The sequence below is a fragment of the Strix uralensis genome, chromosome 5, assembly GCF_047716275.1.
Source record: "Strix uralensis isolate ZFMK-TIS-50842 chromosome 5, bStrUra1, whole genome shotgun sequence".
NCBI lineage: Eukaryota > Metazoa > Chordata > Aves > Strigiformes > Strigidae > Strix > Strix uralensis.
Window position 1 is genome coordinate 78,403,477 of NC_133976.1, and position 18,943 is coordinate 78,422,419.

Sequence of the window (18,943 nt, forward strand, 5' to 3'; positions counted from 1 at the left end):
GGCTGGCACAAATAGGTTGTACACACAAGGGGGGTTCATCCTGGCACCGAGAATCAACATGAGTCTGTAGCTGTAGAGAAGACTGTCTCTTTCCTCTGATGCTGACCATACTGAGAAAGTGCAAGGTGCAAGTAGGAGAGAAAGCATAGGGAACGGGAAGACAAAAAGGCCAGAGCCTGTGTATAGGCAGGCAGGGGATCTGAGAGAAACATCACAGAGCCAGATCTCCTATGCAGAACTGCAGAAAGTAGTTTAGAGAAATGCGTTAATTAAACTTAGCACTGAGTAGCTTTGCATTTATCAGAACCTAATGCCAAAGGAGCAGCACAAACTGTGTTCACTTAGCAGGAAGCTGAACAAATTTCATATGCCTAATTACATAAATTAGATTACTTTCAAATTATGTTTGTAATTTCTGTATTACTGTTATTTCGTAGAATCTTCCCAAGCTGCTCCATCCATTGACATCAGATCTGCTTTCAAAAGAAGGTAACTTCAAACAGTGATCCTATGAAGCCCCTCAGTAACTGATGCTGGTAGCGTGCACAGAACTTTTATCAGTTTCGACAGACAGTTGTATCAAGTACTTTAAAAAAATGTTTTTGCAAATAACGGTTAAAGAAGTGGGGTTTAGGGTAGATGGTAGTGGGTAGAACGAAATAGTTACAACACATAGACAGTACATATGATATTAAATACTGTGAAATTACAGTGTCACTGCTTTAAGGGAGGATGGAATATTTAAGGCAATTAAATATATATGTTTTTTAGAGGTTTTTAAAATTGTATTTTCATTCACTAAAGTATTCTATGGCATGTTTCCTGAAAGTTGTCAGCTACAGTATGAAAGTTCTTGGTCCCAATCCTGTACCTATTAAAAACAGCGAGAAGATTGGATCTAGCTTTATGTTATCTTAGAGTAAAAAAGTGTGTCATAAGGCCATCATTATGGAAAAACTACAAATAATATATTGCAGAGGATGTAAGATAAACCATTGTGTCTTAAGTTTTGTTACCTTTGTGATAAAAGAGCAATTCAAACCAGTATAGATGTCATCTTTATATTTTATGGAGAAAATTGTCTTGCAAGGAGAGAAATATTAAGAAAGAAAATGCTTTACAAACAGAAGATTAATGCAGTTTGTCAATTTACACATAAAAGCAAAACTATGGTTCAGAAGTAACTGCTTTTATTTAGAGGAATTTGATTTAATGAGTAAATGCAAAAGATATTACATTCAAGGTGCACTCCTTTCTTGAACACATTTTTTAAAAAATGCAATAACTATTCTGCCCAAGCAGATTAGGATATCTAGATATTTTCTGATTTTCTAAGTAATATCTTGCATGTAAAATCTGGGATGAAATATTGGCATCGTTTGACTTAACTTTTGCAAGATTTTGACCTTTATACAAATATTAAGGGCAATTCTTTTGTCTATATGTGGTTTATAATAAGGTATTACTGCTTAAGGTCAGTCACATTACAGAAAGAAATGCACCTTCAAGGGACTGTGATTCTATCTGTAAAAATGTACAATGTACTGTTTCTTCTTTTTTTAACTGATTTCTCCCTTCATTTAGGGAAAGGGTAAATCTTAAGTGTAATGCCTCGCAATCAGTATTTGACACAACTATGCATTGTTAAAAGCACCACCCATCAATGCAAATCTTTGTTTTAAATTCATAGCAAAAGATCAGCACAAGCCCTTTGTTTTTATACATGTACACTATGGAAATGAAAAACAAAGCTCATTGTGTTGACTAGTTCACATTTATTTGTGTTACCGAAATCTAACACAAGTCTTGGCAAATTTATGTATGCAGTTACAAAAATTTGTCATCAGAGTATAATAACAAGCAATACAAACCTCTGTGTTATTTTTCACAAGTGCCTAAGGAAACATAGTTTGTGTGAAAAAGAATACAAGTTTGTGTTGATTTTATACCGTTATTTGTGTGTCTGGACAGTGTTGATTATATGAGACATGTAGAGTGTTTGCAATGTGTGTTGTCTAAGTCTTCCTGTATTAAACAAAGATTTGATCTTTTTCTATTAATAACAGCGGTGATGGACAAGACGATGCAGGAGAACTTGACTTTAGTGGTCTCCTGAAACGTAGGTGAGAACCAAGTGATGCAGTGAGCAGGTGTGGATTGCAAACCATTAGGTTCGCACACAGAAAGAGTCAGGTGTAGCATTAATAACTTCTTAAGAACTTTCTGACCTTTCACTTTTTTCAATGTTTCTAACTATTATTCTCATAGTATAATATGCGAATGTTCAGTTAACTGTGCCTTTAAGCGTGCAAAAAAGAAACCTCAGATTTGAGTGCACTGGGAAAAAAGGGAGCCACAGCCTAAAAAGGCAAATAACATTTAATTCACTTGCTATCTCTTTTGCGTTTGCATGGAGGGCAGAGGGGGACAATTTCCTACACAGGGATGAGCAGTTCAGAAAATTGAGTCTGGTGCAAGAGTAAAAAACTGCAGAGTTAAATTTACCTCTTTGGCTACATCTTAATTTGATTTTATGAGCATCCTGATATGAAAAACCATAGACATTGGTATTAATTCTCTGTACCTTTCTGTTTCAATATGTGCACACAAATGTTCAATGGTGTTTTATTCAGCTTGAATGCTGTGATGGAGAAAAACTTGGGCTCTGGTTTGCCTTGGAAATCTGGTATTATGATGGTTATGCCTCTAGCTATTTCAGATCTTAAACCCAGTTTAGTCTTTTAACAGGTTAAGACAAGATAACTAATTCATCATTTTTTTAAATTTATCACAGAAATTCTATAGGCCATGGAAATCAATGGCAACTGACCACAGAGAATTGGAAAAGAAACTAGATCCTTTATCTCATCTACCACTTACTATGAGAGGAAAACCCAATATGCAGTATTAATTACATTACAACTTCACAATGGGTTCATGGGCTACGATGCTGGGAATAGTATTTAAGCAACTAAAGCAAACAGGAAAGGCTGAAGATAAAAGTAGGCAGTGAAAGAATTACCTGAACCAATTCAAACCCACCAGGTCTTTGGTTTTTTAATCTTCTCATCCCTAATTAGGATCTTCAGTTTGACTTTTTATCATACTAATACAACTTACCATGACAGTTCTCATGACTGCCTGTGGGGTGTTTTATTAGCAACATGAGAGTTGCATGTAAGAGGTCTTGGTGTTTTTGTGGAAAGAGAAATGTGATTTAAGAGTCATTATCACTTCACTAACAAGTAACTCACATGTTTTGTAAGATAAATACTGTATAGCCATATAAACATAGTATACCTATCGTGTGGTTAATGGGCAAAGCAAACTTTTAGTTCTTAAACACCATTATTTGATATTGTTCACATCAGTTCATCACCTCCTTGCTTCAGGGACTGAAATGCAACCTCATACTTCTGAGCTTAATTGAATAAGATTGCAAATTAAGCCCCAATGTGGATATTAAAATACATTTTTATGAAGACAAGTAGAAGTTTTCATTTCAATTTTTTCAAGAAGCAATGTTGCAGGTGCATTCCTTCTCTTTTGTATGGTTATATTACCAAGGAAAGAGCTAGAACTTTTCACCTGTGGTGCATAATACTTGAAACATGTTTTTAAAAAAAAAACTAAATGCATAGAATCTATATACTGCCTATTTTCTAATTTCGTGCTGGTCTTGCAGGAAGACAAACCAGTTCTCTGTGACTGGTTATGCTTCATCAATGCAATGGATCAGTAATGGCACGAAATTCCAAAAGGCACAACATCTCAAAAACACTCAAACATTTAGGTCCTTTTTTTTTAAAATGACATCTTTCAACAAAATGCACATTTTCAGGGAAAAGATCTGAAAGCAATTTTGTGGAGAGGTCAGTCTGCTTAGGAAATACCAAGCAGTTTGCCCACTACCCACAGCAGAAACTAATATGGCCTCAGAACAAAGTTGGTTTGCTCTAAGAATCCAAATTTGTCCTCCAGTTACCCAAGAAGAAAAAAGGAGTTTGGAATTAATTATTTCAAGCTGGTTGAATATCAGGATACCCTAACTGATCCTCATTCTCAATTACTGCCTGATTTAAAGGGGTACACTCTCTCGACTCCCACAGAGTGTACTTCTCCTTAGCACGGACAGGCATTGCATGGCAAGCAGCCAGCCCTGGGAGAGCAGAATGCCACCCCACCGGGCGTGTCAGCTTTTACATGTTTGCAAGCTGATCTTGACGTGCTGCCGTGCAGAAGGAATCTCACTGAAACACCAGTGTTTGCTGTACATAGTCACCCTCCAGAAAGCTTGAGCACAGATAAAAGTAAAAGCAACGAAACATAAAATTATGTGAACACCTGAGACTGTCTCACAATAATTCAAAGATAACAGTGTAAGTATTTCAAAGACTCGTCAGTGCAAAGCTTTTTTCCTTTTTAAAATAACACTGGCATATTATGAAAATTAATAAACCTCATGGATTAAACACCAAAGTGGTATTCTATAGTGCCTCATCCAACCATACAGAGATTCTTAGGGGCCCCCAGTGCTATTTCACTATATGTTAAAGAAAATTCTCTGTCAGACTTGATAGAGCTCAGCTCTAACAGTGTCTCACTCCAAAGCTCAGTCTTTTTTTATTCCTCAAATATTTATTTTCTTGCTCTGTTCTCAAAAGTACTGATTTCATTAGACCAACTAGATCAAAACAGAATGATCCTGGTCTAATCCTAATGAATTCACAGGAAAAAATGTCTATATTTCTGCTCCAATTCCCGTATTGTTCTAGCAGTTCACTTTCTTGAGCTAAACTGTCAATCTCAAAAAATATAATTTTGTTTAGGATGCTTCCATTGTTCTCTCATTTAATGGTTGCCACTGTGGAAATAATTATACTTCTCTTTATTGGTTGTCTTAGCCTGGAGTTGCAGATAGTAAACATGGTATTGAAACTTCTGTATAAAGATGATGCTATTCACACAGGCCTCTGAAAACAATTCCTGCTCTTAAGACTGAGATAAACATGGAAGCCAACAGACTCATCTTGCAAGTCCAAGCTGGTGTGGAAATCCCCAGTTCCTATCCATATGCCAACTTTAAGTAACTCTAAGAAGCACTGGTGTAACTATAAACAGACCCAGATTCCCTTGTATTTCAATGTCCTTTCATTGGCCAACCCTAGTAGCAGTTATGGGGACTCAGGGTTTGAAAGCATCTTTATATAATTATGAAATGTATGGATTAGACTCAGATCTCAGTGGTGCCATCATAAATTGTAACTGATTCCACTCCAGATAAAAGTGATTTAAGTGGGATTAGCCCATATGCTATTATAGTACTATATTTTCAAACTGTATATTTTTTTAAATAATGAAGCAATATAAAAACTCTCATAACTGATTACATCAGAAAAAGACAAATGAAAATGTATATTCAAATTCTGCCTTGAAGAAGTGTAAAATAAGGTGTGAATGTCATTCTGAGCTATTCCACTCATACTGAGTGAAATACAAAATATGATGGCAGCCTTCAAATTTTGATCAAAACATTTCTAACCTCACGATAGATTCACCTTCACCTTTTTTTATGGTGTGATAAAGCCTCGTTAACTCTTCTCCCATAATTTTATTTTGCTACTGTTAGGGAGATTAAACCGCAAGAGGAAGAACCTGAGGTAGATGTTTGGGAGCTCCTGAAGAACGCGAATCCCAGTGAATATGAGAAGATTGCTTTTCAGTATGGTATCACTGACCTGAGAGGCATGTTAAAGCGTCTGAAGCGCATGCGCAGGGAAGTGAAGAAGAGTGCAGGTATGGATAAGACAGAATATTCTTAGGTTCAGTAGTTAAACATGAGCATCCACCTTAAAAACCTAAATGTGTTTCATTTCCATGTAAGGGGATTTGCACACTACAACTCAAACCTTATTACTGGAAAGAGTTAATCAGAAGGTGGCTTTGGTCCACTGTGGTTAGTGTAAACCCCCTATCCCAGTCAGTGCTTACCAAAAGTGTCCCTCCCTCTCGGCTGGACAGTAGTTCCAACTGGAACAATATCCCCCAGTTGTGTGGAAAGGTGTTACCAGTCAAACAGTGTGGAAATTAGACCTTGGGTTATCATTAATATCTTCTGCTCTAAAACAGTGTCACTCCAAACATATTGCTTGCTCTTCATAATTTCATTTTGCACTTAATCTGACATTCCTCTGAAATCCCACCTGTACTAAAAACCCTCCACCCTGCACTGGGTGGGGACATTCAGGCCTGTCTTTCCCCATCTACCCTACTGAATGGTATGAGTGGTGTAATATATACATAAATAAAGGTATGTGTTTATATGTATGTGTATATAAAATATCTGTTGCATAATATGTATACGCACATATAACACACTATCCATTATACTATTGTGGCATTTGCTTGTTCCTGGAGAGCGTTTCAGAACTGGATATAATATATACATCCGATGTTCTGCTGGTTTCCTGGAGGAGTCCCTTTTGTGTAGGTGAAATCTTCCACAAATACAGCTGTAATCCAGCTCCCTGATATACCCTCTCTCCTCATCCGTTACCTCACATCGTAACATGTGTTATGTTACTACACATTAATTTTTATTTACATTTTTCATTTGCCGGTATATCTGATTCTGGCCACAGCTGAGGGAGGGAGAAAGGGAATTGATGGGCTTTGGCTGAGCCACTGGGGCAGTTTCTGTATCCTGAGGAGACCTCTAAGGGTCCAAAGCCCAGGGAAACTCCTCACCATGCCCCAGGCATCTGGAGCAGGGCTGGAAGCTGGGGCAGGAATTGTGTGGCTGGCAGGAAGAGCTGCTCCCTACCCAGGTGCATCACGTGAATGTTTTACTGGGAAAGAGGCATCTCTCAGCACCTGGGACCAGTCTATCTGGTCCCGGTCTCCAGTTCCCTGTTGAGTAAGATGAAGCTGCCAGCCATATCAGGATCTTTTCATGGACAGGGTTTTCCCTACAGGAGGGGCTCTAGATGTTGGGGAAAATATCTATGGTAGTGACAGGATGAGAGTAGGGTGTTCTTCCCCTCCAACCATCTTTATTATAAAATGGAAACTTTTACAGTGCAATAAGATACATAAGAAAGTCCTTTTCAGATTTAATAACTCTACTTTTCTTTGTTGATATGTTCAGTCTCCTGCAAGCGGACATACACATGATATAAACCTTAGCAGAAATTGATTACTTATCTGTGGGCAATTTGTTTGAGGCACCAGTTATTTATTTAATTTTGAGCCACAGATATCTTCTCCCCTGAATCTAACTTTTGTGGATGGCAGTAGCTAAATGTTGATGTCAAACTATTTTGAAATGTTTGAGTTGCACCAGTTCTTACTTGCCCAAAACAACAACTACATTTGCACATCTCAAAGAACGTTTTTGAAAAGCCTCATTAGGATTCACAGACTGACAACTTTTGCCTGGTTTCAAATATTTTTGCAAATGTTTTGGAGCTGTAACATTTATCACAAGTGTACTCCTTGCAACCTAGAGAAAGAATTTGGCTTTTAGACAAACTAATGTGTTTATTCTGATACTAGGAAGCTCAGTAGAAATTTTAGCTTAAAATTCCCTGTTAACTTGTGTGGTGGTGCTATAGAGAAGTCCTCTGTAACAGATTAATTGTAAATGATTCCATGGCACCAGCAGTATATAATTTTATTCTGGCATAGCACTTCTCAGCAAGCTGTCAAAGCTGCATCTACCCAGTCCGATTCAGAACAGACACACTGCAAAGTAATGAAGAGATACTAGCTTGAACTTGGTCAGGATAATCAGATCTGCATAGCTTTGCACTTATTCTAATATTTCTAGAAAAGAAACTGATTCATGTGGACTAGCCTAAGAGTATAGAGTGATGCGTAACATTGAGTGCAGGTATTCTGATAGCTTTGATGAGGTATGAGATCTATGCAGTGTCTTTTCAGCATTCATATTCTTGTTTTCTGATCTTCTTTTATAATCACACTTGGCTTCCACAACAGCTTTTGCCAAAGGTCTTGATCCTGCATATCAGGTGGACAAAGGAGGTAAAGTAAGGTTCATGGTGGAGCTAGCAGATCCAACAGTGGAACTCAAATGGTATAAAAATGGCCAAGAAATACGACCAAGTGCAAAGTAAGTGGTTTTATTATATATAAGCAATAAAATGGGTACACAGGTACTTCCTTGACAAGCATGTTGCATAGATCTGTTTGCTCAGGTTACACCAATTTTATTTCTGAATTTCATTATATGTGAAAAATATGCAAATAATGCTGTGTTACTCATGACCCAGAAAAGTCCACTGTATGCTAAATGTTAATGTAGATTGGCTCCTTTGCCTCAAGAGAAAAGAATTAAAGATCCTCAACAAAACATGGAGCCATTTCCTACTTGGTAGTTTTTTAAAAAATTGGGAAACACTGTGAGTAAATAAACTACTTGTCCTCAGTCCTATGTCTGAAAGAGGTCAGAATCTTTCTACAGTAATTGCGTGCTAAGAGGAGAGATGTTTGGCATCACATACTTACCCACCTGGCTCATAAACCACCTGAGGAAAGGGGAGCGAGCTTTGACTCACCTTCCACTACCCAGTTAACGCTCACACTGAAGTCAACAACCTGCCTTAGCTCAAAGTGACTTCAGTCATGTGCAACAGGTCTCGGGTACCCAGACTGCTTCTTCATCTGTATCAGCTGCATGTTGGTTTACTCTCTGGCTTGATCTAGAAGAAGTGGCTTCTCAGGTGCAGACACTTGAGTATAGGTAAAGCAATGGCTGGAAGTTGAGCCCAATCCCTAGCGTGGGTACAACCAGTTCTTACAACCTGGTGCAGAAAATCCCATTCCACAGTCAGACACAGCTAGGAATGACAATGTGCAACCAGTAGTGCACAACAATGTCATGTTCCTCAAATGTTTCACAGCAGCACAAAATTCTATTAACTTTCTCCTTTGGCCCTGTGAAAAAATAGTAATTAGCAAAAGCCCTCTTACAGAGAAGGGGCAGATTTCCTTCATTCTGTTGCTGCAGAAGTCAATGAAGGATCTTCATTAATATTCATAGTTGACAAAAAAATGCATAGTGAAGAGGGTAACTTTTTTTCAGCCCTTATATCTGCCATGAGCACTTCAGAACTGTTTTGCAGGCAGCTATACGGATACCTCTCCAGTAGGACTGTATTGAATGCTCCAGTGCATTTCGTCTAGGCTGCTGAAGCAGCTGTCAGATGCTAATGAGCTTTGGTCGTTACAAACCTGGAGCAGATCTAAACTGGTGACATAAAGGTGAAAGGCTCCATATCCTATTACCAAAACCCCATATCCCATTACTGATCTCTTGTGCCATCTGGCCTACCAATAATATTAACTTCTTAACTTCAGCTATTATTATACTTCACAAAAATGTTAAGAGTGTTGGAATGAGGATGGTGTCCTGTTACTGGTTATTTTCATCTTTACTCATCTAGAGTTTAAGACTCCATTTTATTTGCCATCCTTCAGAGCCTGCTCTTTTTTTTTTTTTTTTTTTTTTTTTCATATCACTGAAGCCTGGGATTTTGGAACAAACCAGAAGATGCTCATTGTCACTCTACACCATAGCTCTTTTTGCTAAAAAGTCTATGACAGTTCTGTTGAATCTTGGAAATTGCTTCCCAGGACAATTTTTCCAGTTCTGTGTAAAACCCAGGATTTTCACCTCTAATAATCCCTAAATCACTTTCTACATAAAATGAAAGGGATCCACAGTTTTGCTAATGTATCTTTGCTGCATTCCTATTCAAACAGATACATTTTTGAGCACAAAGGTAACCAGCGAATTTTATTCATCAATAATTGTACAATGACAGATGATGCTCGCTATTACGTAACAGCCGGTGATGAGAAATGCTCCACAGAACTGTTTGTAAGAGGTAACTACGTCAGCTTGCTCCTATTTCACCTGCTGCAAACTGGTGTGGCTTCTTTTTCTGCAAAAGAAATTAACAGGGAGGATCCGGTTCAGCATATTTTTTCTATTTGTATTAGCAGCCCTTGGGATCAGTCTGTATTTCTGTGATCCCTGACCATTTTTTTCCTCATCCTGTATTTAATAATTTAGTGAAAACCCTGAAATGGGGATATGGTTGATTTCACACTGTGCATTGGGATCTAGTGGGTCTGTGGTCTCCTTCACAGTTTAAAAGCTGTTTAGAAGACTCATTTGCCACAGCATTGGCTTTCCCTAACACCACTCTTGGTCCAACTGATCTGTTTCAATTACCCTCAGATCAGGCTTTCTAGCAGTTAATTTTCATTCCATCTGCACAGATTTAAGGGAAGACTCTATCAAAAGCTATGAATGGGCGTCCATTTCTTCACCCTTTTGGCTCCCACAGTGTTGATAGTCTTACTGACAATATTCATGGCATCATCACATATGCACAACAAAACAAACAAAAAAGCAGAACTTACAATGAGAGAAAAAAATCATCAATATTTCAGAAAGCTGTTTAAAATAATGGAGCCCATTGCCCCTTTAATATCAGGGATATTTATAGGGGATAACTGTTGTACAATCTCTTGCTATTAAATTTGAGTTTGGATAGCAGGAATGGGTTAAACCAATAAGGGCACCACGTTATGTCATCAGGTCATCTTATTGTGCATAACGGGCTATATGACCTGGTGAAAACGCAGCTTTATAAGAGGGATCTGTGGGAGGCAAGAGGGGAATGTCAGCTTCTCATGTCGACCTGCCTGGACAAACCCTCAATAAAATGGGATGCAAGGCAGGTATTAACCTGAACAAATGTTATTTTTTTATTTAGTACATTTCCTACTAGCATCTTAACGAGCAATCGCTTTTCTGATTTAAGGCAGGAAAAGCTGCACTGAGACGGATATTACAATTTTAAAGTAGTATCATCTTCTATAGCATGATTTTGAAAACCTCTTTCACTTAGTTTTCTCTCTCAGATTGTAAATAAGTAATTTTCTCTTTCCAAAGATCCTCCAATTTTGGTGACCAAAGGCCTGGAGGATACCAATACCTATGTTGGCGAACGAGTAGAACTGAGCTGTGAAGTGTCTGAGGATGATGCAAATGTGAAATGGTAAGCCACACTTTGAACAGATACTGTTTTCCTTGAGAATAAAACCCAGAGTATTTTAATTGTAGGCAAAACCATGGACAGCTTTTTCTATACCAGTAAACCTGAAAATTGTTAATAAAATCTCAAGAAAACATTATTCAAAAACGTAGCAAAAGCAAAAATATCCTCATACATTAATGGATGAGTTTGGTTAACCTTTACTTTCATCCTATATACATATACATATACATATACATATACATATACAAAGTCTTCTCTGGAAGTTTCAGTCTATGGGAGTCTTATTTGCACAGGACTTCTACTGGAAAAATAATAATTCTTTTTTTTTCCATTAGGTTTAAGAATGGTGTAGAACTTACCAATGAAGCTAAATCTCGGTATCGAATCAAGGTTGAGGGTAAAAAACACACTCTGATCATAGAGGAAGCTGCAAAGAATGATAGTGCAACTTACTCAGTAATGACAACGGGAGGCCAGTCAGAAGCCAAGCTTTCGGTTGATTGTAAGTATCGTCCATCTTGATCTTGAATTCATATGTCACAGTTTACTAGCTTACAGAAATAAATAATTTGCTTGCCTTTTCCCGGAGGTTTAAAGGGAGACTTAACTTCCGTACCAATTTCTTCGCTGCATATCTCCAGAACAGTGACCTTCCTTTAGATGTTGTTTCCAGTAACAGGCAATGAACTAGTCCTGCTTGAAAACTTTCTGTCGCTCTGTTAAGATGGAAAATAAAGCTATCCATCCAAAGATATAATAGGTCAATAATGTGAAATTTTCAAGGGAAGTATCTGCTTTTCTTCAATCCTTTCAGGTTTTCACAGGAAAGCCAAACCAAGGCTTTTTAGCCAAAATCAGGAAAAAGAAAAAAAAAAAAAAGTATGTTGGAAAAAATAATCAGTTCTATTATAACTAGGCATACTCTTAACAGTCATCAGTCAAATGACCCGAACTCATAGGTACAAACATGTGACCGTGTAGCTTCCTCAGTATTGTTTGTGCAATATCTCTTTAAAATGCCTGCATTTTTAAACGAAATGTATGTGCCCATCCTCTAAAGTTATCATACATTATGCATAAACATACACCATTTCGTGATACTTATACTGCTTTTGACTATTTTGTACAAATTGGCATCCTAAGCACAATCAATTCATGCTGATCTATTATCAAGTTGGAAATTATCCACCATGGGTACTGAGCTCCATCATCTTTCCTTTCATGCAACTTCTTCCGAGGACTTTCCAGCTGGCTTTCTATAAAACACTGCTTTTCCCATCCTCTTTGTTTCCTATGTCAGATTATAGTCAGGGATATTTGCTACATGCAGATGGTACTGTGTGTTCAGACTGGACTCTGGTCTACAGCATCTAATCTTCCAGAAAGTGGAAGTGAACTGGGGCACCAGATCTCAGACTAAAGTTTTTCAAAAGCTAGTAATGTCTGTGGATATTTGTAGGGTGAGTTAAGGAAGTTTAACAACCATGGGAACAAGTAGTGTATGAAAATAAGCTTACTGGACAGTCAGCCTTTGCTAGAAGCCTGACAAAACAGGTTGAGAACCACAGCCCCACTTGTGATGAAATACCTTGGTAAGTCTCCAAATTATCTTGGATCAGCTGGGAGAGCTATGAGAGCAGTTACATCACTGTTAGATCACAGGAAAGGTGGGTTGTAATCCCGTCTAGTGCATAGGTCTGGGGACACAGGTCTTTCACTTCTTGAAAATTTCTTACTGGATTCTGGGGGGATAGAAATACCCTACCTTCAGCACCCAAACACAAGAAAGGGGACAATATTCAAATTATGCTCCTGGTCTTAGTTCTTCTACTGGCAATATCCATGGAGTTTCTCAGGTCACGGCATGGGTATTTTTGATCACCCTTTCTAAGGCAACAGCTACATGAAGAGAGGTTAATTCATGTAGCTTACATGTACATATTACTGGTGTTTTGACTTGAGAACTTTATTATTGGAGGCATTTTTCTGATTTGTAGACTACTGTGATGGCTAGTAGCAGCTCTGTGACAAAATCATGAGTTTTGATTTTATTTGATATTAGCATTAATATCTCTGCTTCTGTTTTCCTCAGTGAGACCACTGAAGATATCACTTGCACTACAAGACCAGACTGTGAGGCTTGGACAGGAAATCCACTTGAAGTGTGAGATATCTGAGAATGTGGAAGGGAAATGGTACAAAAATGGGCAACTGATTGAAGCTAGTGACCGTGTAAAGCTTTATCACAAAGGAAGGTAAGCTTGTTGTGTATTGACTTGACTTTTGATTGAATGACACTGTAGAGATGTGCCAATATGTGGATTACACTCCTGTATTTTTGTATTTCTGTGTTCAAACAAAAAATATTAAAATTGGTTACATTATTTGGTGGTTGTCTCGATAATATTTTGTACAAATCACACAGTATTTAATCAGCTAAAATACCACTAAGCAGCCAGCAAAGCAATTTTAGTCAGTAATTTTACACACTTGCACAGATCTCCTAAAATTTTCACAGATTTTTCCTTGTAGCTTCAGGCAGTCTTCACAAATAATTTCTATTTTTTTATTTTTTATTTTTTTACAGAATCCACAGATTTGTTATAGGGAGTGCTGCTGTTGATGATGAGGGTGAATACATGTTTGTACCAGATGCCTATAATATCAATATTCCATGCAAAGTACATGTTGTGGGTAAGTAGATGGCACAATGACTTATATATAGCATCTCTTTCTCTGACCTTTGGAAATGCAAAGCAATGTGAAATATCCTTGCTTACAATCTGTTTGCTCTGAGCAGGCATCTACCAGAGAAAGTAGACCTGGTGCTTTGACAAAATGCAAGTGAGGTAGTCAGACAGCGCGTTGCCTGTGCTCAGGATCTGCTCGTAGTTTAGCCAGGGAGCTCCTGGGGAAAGCCTTCTTGATGTTGAATTCCTAAACCTAAACCACTATTAAGAGTTTGTGTAAAACACCCGTTGCTATCCTCTTTTCAGATATAATGCTGTCTTCTTTGAAAAATTGACTTGCTGACATTGCAAAATGTGATTTAGTCTGGTAGAAGATTAGTAGAATAGATACATATTTACCTATTCCTTAAATATGTTAAATGCTATCTAGAGAGCAATATGCTTCTGACCAGCTTTTATTCACTTAGCAAAACAGAAGGCTTGTTAATGATCCTGGTCTTTCAAACAAAAATAAAACAGGGCATTGACTCTTTCCACAGCAATACCTCACTGGCTTTTATGGGCAGTCAGCAACTTGGAAGTCAAAAGGAGAGTAATATAAATGACCAAAGTTTTAGAAAATATGTTCTGTAATTGAAGCTGAAAGAAGTGGGATATCTGTGTTGGAAAAAGTATTGGCAAGGTTTAGGGAGAATGAAATGGGACGGTTATACCCACCGATATAACTTCCAATACATTAAAAAAAGTTGCAAGAGGATATTCATCAGTTATTCTCCATACACATGGGATACAATAAAAATTACCATTTCATTTTCAGAAAAAGTATTTCAGTTAAGAAAACTTTAAACTGTAAGAACAGTGATGTCTGAAGTATGATAAAAGGTGTTGTAGAAAGCCTGTAATGGAAATTCTCAAGAGCCACTTAGAGGAATTCTCTCTCAGAAGTTACCTGAATATACATAATTCTGCCTCAGGAAGATAGATTTTTTCTTTATTTATGGTCCTACTATTCAAAAATTTCTGTGGTGCCATGATTTATTTTTCATCAGATAATGATTTTCTTAAAAATAAATTGTCTTCACAAATTTTATTCTGAACAAAAGATCAGTTGACTAAAAATACAAGGAAAATACAAAACAGAGAGCACGTTTCTCTATATTGCAGACCTGTGCCAGGTCACTGAACTCTCAGAGTGGCAGCCACATGGCAAATTTGGACAATCTCTCCTTTTTCAGATCCTCCTAAACTCCACCTGGATGGTCTTGGGGAAGGAAACACTGTGACAGTAGTGGCAGGAAGCAAACTACGACTTGAGATCCCTATCACTGGCGAGCCAACTCCAAAAGTCACGTGGAGTAAAGGGGACAAGGTACATTGTCATTATAAATGTTTCTTCAGCTTAACAAAGGGCCTTTTCCTTCAAAAATTGACCTTTAACCTTGTAAAGACATTGATTTTAATGGCAGAAAATAAGGAGGAGATGTATTTTATCTAAAAAACTCCCGTTCAAAAATGAAGAGTAAAATGGATAAATATTATTTAGTATCTTTTGGGTTTTTTTGAGCAAAGGCTGAAGTTAACAAAGGAAAAAAAATATGGATTTGCTATAAATAAATGTGAAAGAGAGAGATATATGAGATGCAGAAGAAAACTGGTGAACATCTTCTGTATATACTGCCCAGAGTGGCTGCCAGGTTTCAACAGGAAGTCATGGTATGGTCTGTTTCTGGAAAATGAATGATAAATTCTGATGGAGTGTGAAGTCTTGAATGAAACAATAGGCTGGGTGATTGGTGGCTTGCATTTGGTGTCTTAATGCATAAGTTTGCGTAGCTCAATCCCTGGCTGTGGAACACCAAAAATCCACTTTTCACATCTAAATTTTCATTGTGGTATGTGGAAGCTGGAACATGTTATTATTACTGGATTTGTGAGACCTACCTGCTCAAACCTCTGACTACTATTTTTCAAACATTAATTGTAGTATCACCACTGTGGACTTGTTCAAATAGGGAATTATTCTAGCAGAGGTCTTACTCCAAAATATGTGCCAGCATTTGAAATCTATGAGGACAAACTACTGACCATTACAATCACTCTGACCTTTAAACTGAATGCATTACATTTCAATCTGACTTTTGGGAGAATCCACTACTCCCCATCAAATTAATGACAGGTAGTGTTGACAAAAGTATGTTCTTGCTCACAAGTAAGACAAGTAAGCCTAGTGCCTCTTCCTTTGAGATGCAATGGCTGACTGAGTACAAAACAGTTACCATATTTTAAAGTTATTTATTTGTCCCTAATTTATTTTGTCATTTATGTGATCATTGGGTGACTGAAATTCTGAGCTTTAGAGTGTTTTTTCTTATGGTTGCTTTAGTATTGTTGCTGAAGTGTCCTGTACTGCATTTGGATTTTGATTTTTGAGCATTTTGATTCCTGAATCTAGAAAATATTTTCCCTCTGCTTACTTTGATTCCTAGTGGATCACAGACAGTGGAAGAATACGAGCAGAAACATATCCAGACAGCAGCTGTCTGGTCATTGATGTAGCTGAGAGGGAAGATTCAGGTCCTTTCAGAATAGCATTAAAGAATGAGGCTGGAGAGGATACAGCTCTAATCAACATTAAAGTGGTTGGTAAGTCATGTGGAACACTGCGTATGAGCCATGCCTTTTATCACAGCTCTTTTCAATAAATGCTCCTTGAGGAATCCTAATTTTCTGCACCCCAACAAGAGACAAATTCTTCTTCCTCTATCTGAAGTGTCCCTTCTGTAGATGCTGTCCTCCTTAGCTACCAAACTGTTGTAGATTCTCAGAAAACTTCCATTTTCCTATTTGTCCCTTTTTCAAGTGTGGAATTGAGGTGCAAGGGTATGAGGCCCAGTGTTACTGAAGGACACAGGAATTTAGCATGGGATTTGAGTAGGAGTTAATTATCACCCCACTGCCACCTCATGTTGCAGGGGCCAAATTGTGCAGTTGCTTCAGGCTTCCCTTAACACTATTCTCCATTCTCCATATGGCTGTGGGCTCTGTCTTACCACATGCCCTCAAGTGCCTCTCAAGTGTCTTGGCTGTGCTGAAGAGCTTGGCATTTATTCCTCCCTAGCCACCTGACAAGATTCACAAAGACTTCCTTTCTCGCTGTCTCTTCGTTAGGAACTCCTATAAAAGCTATTCAGATTTGTTTCTTATTTGACATTTTTTTATTTCAACCTACACAAAAAGAAGAAAGTTGTGGGGGTTTCTTTTAATAATATTTACTTTGTTTACAACAGATGTTCCTGATCCTCCTCAGGCACCAGATGTGACTGAGGTGGGTGAAGACTGGTGTGTTATGACCTGGGAACCTCCAGCAAATGATGGTGGATCACCCATCTTAGGTACATAGTTTTCTTATTTTTGTGGTGATGCTCTAATATAGGCAAAAGAAACAAACCCCAAATAATGAATGCCATAGGATCAGAGTTTAGCTCAGGCCCTGGAGAGCTGCACTTTGAGTATTCAGTTGCAAGAATGTTCTACCTAATCTTTGACTTTATCAGATACCTGTTTTTCTAATGTTTTGAGATTTGTCATTTTGTATGTTGCCCCTGCTTCACAGAATCACAGAATCGTCTAGGTTGGAAAAGTCCTTGAAGATCATCCAGTCCAACCATTAACCTACTTGAAAGTCAACCTCTTGTAATACCAAACTTTGAACAGTTAGCCTCTTTGAATCTTAGCAGGAATTTCAGAAACAATTTACTGAGTAGATTGTAATATTTTCTAATACACTGAACCAAGAGGAAGGTCAGAGGGGCCCAGAGGCCAGCAGAATCAGGCCCTTTTCACTTTGAACTAAATACAGCAGTGTTTTGAAGTCTGAAAAAAGCTCTTATGTGGCTGTGAAAGCCAAACAGGTGACTATCAGATAGCTTGTGATGGAAAAAATATAACAATAATCCCTAAACCACTCTGAGGCTAGAAGGTGATATTGAGGTGTATCCAGAAAAAATGCCATTGGGCAGTCAAAAAAAAGACCCTTCACTATTGAGCTTTATGCCACCACTTACTATAATAAAATTTTGTTTGGTCAATAGGATATTTCATTGAAAGGAAAAAGAAGCAAAGCTCCAGGTGGATGAGGCTGAATTTTGAACTGTGTAAAGAAACAACTTTTGAGCCAAAGAAAATGATTGAAGGTGTTGCTTATGAGGTCCGTGTGTTTGCTGTTAATGCAATAGGCATTTCCAAACCAAGTATGCCTTCGAAATCCTTTGTTCCTTTAGGTAAGTAATCAAGAGCGTAGAGATAGGCATGCATTTAGAAAATTATCGTTAATATATTATTACAGTCATCTAATTATATAACTGTAGTTCTTGTTGCACTTGCATTGCTCAGGACCTGTCTTTATAAGGTCCTGCATAAACTATATGTCTATTTCTGAAGGATTTATAGTCTTTTATAAACAAGAAACAAGGATGTATAGACAGAAAAATGGTGTATTACAATAAAACAGTGACATGCTATAGGTGAGCCTGATACAGTCAATACTATGGTCAGTATGTTTTAAGGACCAGAAGTAATATCACAGAATCACAGAATCACAGAATCAACTAGGTTGGAAAGGACCTTGAAGATCATCTAGTCCAACCATTAACCTAGCACTGCCAGTTCCCATCTACACCATATCACCCAGCGCTATATCGACCCTACTCTTAAATACCTCCAGGGATGGGGATTCCACCACCTCCCTGGACAATCCATTCCAACGCCTAATAACCCGTTCTGTAAAGAAATACTTCCTGACATCTAGTCTAAATAGTTCCACATTTCTGTGTATCATAGGTACCTCCTGAGGCAATAGAGTCAAACTACTGCCAGTTAGACTGGCAATTTAGAGAACTGATAAAGATGATGGGTTATAGTCCTGTTGTTTTGTGTGTCTTTCTCCTGCTATACATTCAGTCAGGCACTGGCTTTTGGCCAAAAATGGTCAGGAAAAGTGACCAGAAGTCTAAAGATCACTATCTGCAGGCTACACTGTATGAAAATGAGACTCATGTTTCACTACTTATGCTTTGCTGTTACATAGCAGCTTGCCATTTAAAGATGTACAAGTATTCACATATAATCCATACATTTCCATTTTAAAAAATAGAAAACACAGGT

General features: G+C 37.8%; 1 protein-coding gene across 1 annotated transcript in view; it reads left to right on the top strand.

The window, feature by feature from the left end:
* The window catches only part of MYBPC1 (myosin binding protein C1), a 54,670-nt gene that overhangs the window by 14,119 nt on the left and 21,608 nt on the right, over positions 1 to 18,943 (top strand). The window contains exons 6-18 of the mRNA XM_074870269.1: positions 438 to 489; positions 2,067 to 2,123; positions 5,630 to 5,796; positions 7,999 to 8,131; positions 9,784 to 9,908; positions 10,985 to 11,090; positions 11,426 to 11,592; positions 13,183 to 13,345; positions 13,678 to 13,784; positions 15,016 to 15,149; positions 16,267 to 16,423; positions 17,068 to 17,172; positions 17,872 to 18,060. Coding sequence (XP_074726370.1) covers positions 438 to 489; positions 2,067 to 2,123; positions 5,630 to 5,796; positions 7,999 to 8,131; positions 9,784 to 9,908; positions 10,985 to 11,090; positions 11,426 to 11,592; positions 13,183 to 13,345; positions 13,678 to 13,784; positions 15,016 to 15,149; positions 16,267 to 16,423; positions 17,068 to 17,172; positions 17,872 to 18,060 — 1,662 coding nt within the window. The remainder of the gene's footprint in view (positions 1 to 437; positions 490 to 2,066; positions 2,124 to 5,629; positions 5,797 to 7,998; positions 8,132 to 9,783; positions 9,909 to 10,984; positions 11,091 to 11,425; positions 11,593 to 13,182; positions 13,346 to 13,677; positions 13,785 to 15,015; positions 15,150 to 16,266; positions 16,424 to 17,067; positions 17,173 to 17,871; positions 18,061 to 18,943) is intronic.